Raw genomic sequence first — 2,238 nt, forward strand, 5'->3', positions numbered from 1 at the left:
CCGCCGCCATGCCTGGGTCCGCCTCTTCAGGCAGGCAAACAGGCGCGCAAGCATGCAGTCAAACAGGCAAGCATGCAGACAAACAGGCAAGCATGCAGACAAACAGGCAAGCATGCAGACAAACAGGCAAGCATGCAGGCAAACAAACAGAAAAACAGGCAAACAAACAGAAAAACAAGCAAACAAACAGAAAAACAGGCAAGCAGACAGAAAAACAGGCAGGCAGACAGACACACGCACCCGGAGCAGGATGTTCCGCACGGTCTCCAGGCACTGGAGCCGCGAGCAGGCGGCCTTCTGGATGGACACCCAGGAAAGCATGCTCTGGTTGGTCCGGCCAATGGCCGCCTGGTACTGGTTGTTCACGTGGAAGGCCTCGTCGTTGAGCTTGGCAATCTTGTTGCGCAGACTCTTGGTGGCGCGGGGGTTGAGCGGCTCCTTGGGGTTGCTGAGCTCCTTGCGCGCATTGAACAGGTCCTTCGACAGGGCGAAGTATTGCTTCTTCAGCTTGTTGGTGTCGTCCAGGTTCTGGGCATAGTCGTTGTGCAGACTCTCCAGGTGCATGAACTCGTTCTCCACCTCGCGGCGCATCTCCTTGTCGAAGACCTCCAGCTGGTTGGACAGGTTCTGCATCAGGGTCAGAGTCAGCTGCCGGTGCTGGTCTGCGATGAGGGTGGTCGAGCGGAGGACCTGCGCGTGCATGCAGGCGGAATCACGTCGGCGATGGGCAGGCACATGGGGACGTGTGTGAGACACCGAAACAGAGGGAAGGGAAAAAGAACAGCGGCAACATGCCCGGGCGGGCAGGGCATGAAACGGGCCCCAAGAGGGGCACGAGACAGTGGGCGGTGTCCAAGGAGAAAAAAAAGAAGGGGGGGGGGGGGCGTACCTGCGACCAGATGCCGGCCAGCTCGCTCTCCCCGCCGACGGAGGCCAGATCCTCCAGGGAGGCCGGGGCGGCCAGCTGGGCGCCGCGCTTGCCCGGCTCCGCGCGACCACCGGCCGGAGGCTCCGGCAGGCGGAACCCCTTGGCATTGTAGGCCGACGCGGTGACCCGGTGCAAGTTCCGGTGGTACTCGTCCTCATACTGGGCACGCGTGCGCAGGTAGGACACCACATCGCGGGTTTCCTTGCGCGAGGCGCGCAGCGCATCCACCAGCCCGGTGAAGCCCACGAAGTAGGCGGCCGCGCCGGCACTGGAAGTGGGCGCCCGGTTGTCCTCCAGCACCATGGACGCCGAGGTGGACAGGGACCCGGTGGCGGAGGCCGAGTCGGAGGCCTCGGCGCCGGCCGCACCACCGCCAGCCTCCGTCAGGGAGTCCGGCAGCACCGAGAACCCGGTCAGCTCGCTGCCGAAGTAGTTGTACATGAAGTGCTGGCGCCCGGCCAGCAGGTCGACCACACTCTCGTCGGTGCGGCGCCCATCCAGCAGCGGGCTGCGCAGCAGCTGCGGCGAGATGCCGAGATCCGCCAGCCGGGCCAGCAGGTGCGACCGGGCGGCCAAATCCGACGCCCCGCCGGACCCGGTGGAGGAGATGCTGGTGGAGGAGGTGGCCGCGCCGAGGGTGGCCCCGGGGCCGGCACCGCCATCCCCCCCAACACGCGCACCGGCCTCATCGACGAAGCTCGCGCCGAAGGCATCGCGATTGGCGTAGAACCCCTTGGACGGGGCCGCGCGCGTGCTGGCCGACCGCTTGAGCGACAGGCTCTTGAAGAAGGACCCGCCGCTGGGCGAGGAGGAGGCAGCGGCCGAGGCGGCGGCCGCCGCTTCGGCCGCCTGCCGCGCCGCCCGCGCCTGTGCCGCCGCCAGCTCCTCGCTGAGGGCCTTGGTGGCGGCCGGCTTCGGCGGGAGCAGGCGAATGTGCTCCAGGCGACGGGGCCGCTCCGGCGGCGGCTGGTCCGGATCGGCCGCGGCCTCCGCGCAGCCGAAGGCCGGCTGCACGAAGATCACCGAGTTCCGCGCCGAGGGGTTGGCCCCGCCGCCGGAAAGCGGCGACATCAGCGGCGAGTGGGCCGACCGCGGGGGCGGCGGCAGGCGCAGCGACAGCGGCGACGCCGCCACATTGCCCGCGCCATCCGGGCTGATGGACGCCGTGCTGTCGATGAACAGCGAGCTTGGGCGCTTGACCGGCGGCGTGCCGGCCGCCGCCGGCTGCGAGCCGCCGGGGCTGCTGGCCTCCACGGAGTCGGACGCGAACTCGGCCATCTGTGCGTGAGGGTGGATGGATCGGGGGGGGG

At 68.2% G+C, this 2,238-nt stretch overlaps 1 protein-coding gene across 1 annotated transcript in view; it reads right to left on the bottom strand.

The window, feature by feature from the left end:
- The window catches only part of H696_06020 (hypothetical protein), an 8,356-nt gene extending 6,123 nt beyond the window's left edge, over positions 1-2,233 (bottom strand). Inside the window, exons 1-2 of the mRNA XM_009499786.1 lie at positions 890-2,233; positions 241-690 (exon numbers count right to left, since the gene is read on the bottom strand). Of these exons, the coding sequence (XP_009498061.1) occupies positions 241-690; positions 890-2,206 (1,767 nt within the window). The 5' untranslated portion in view covers positions 2,207-2,233. The remainder of the gene's footprint in view (positions 1-240; positions 691-889) is intronic.
- Positions 2,234-2,238: the final 5 nt, after the last annotated feature.

This window comes from Fonticula alba (genome assembly GCF_000388065.1).
Source record: "Fonticula alba strain ATCC 38817 unplaced genomic scaffold supercont2.17, whole genome shotgun sequence".
NCBI lineage: Eukaryota > Rotosphaerida > Fonticulaceae > Fonticula > Fonticula alba.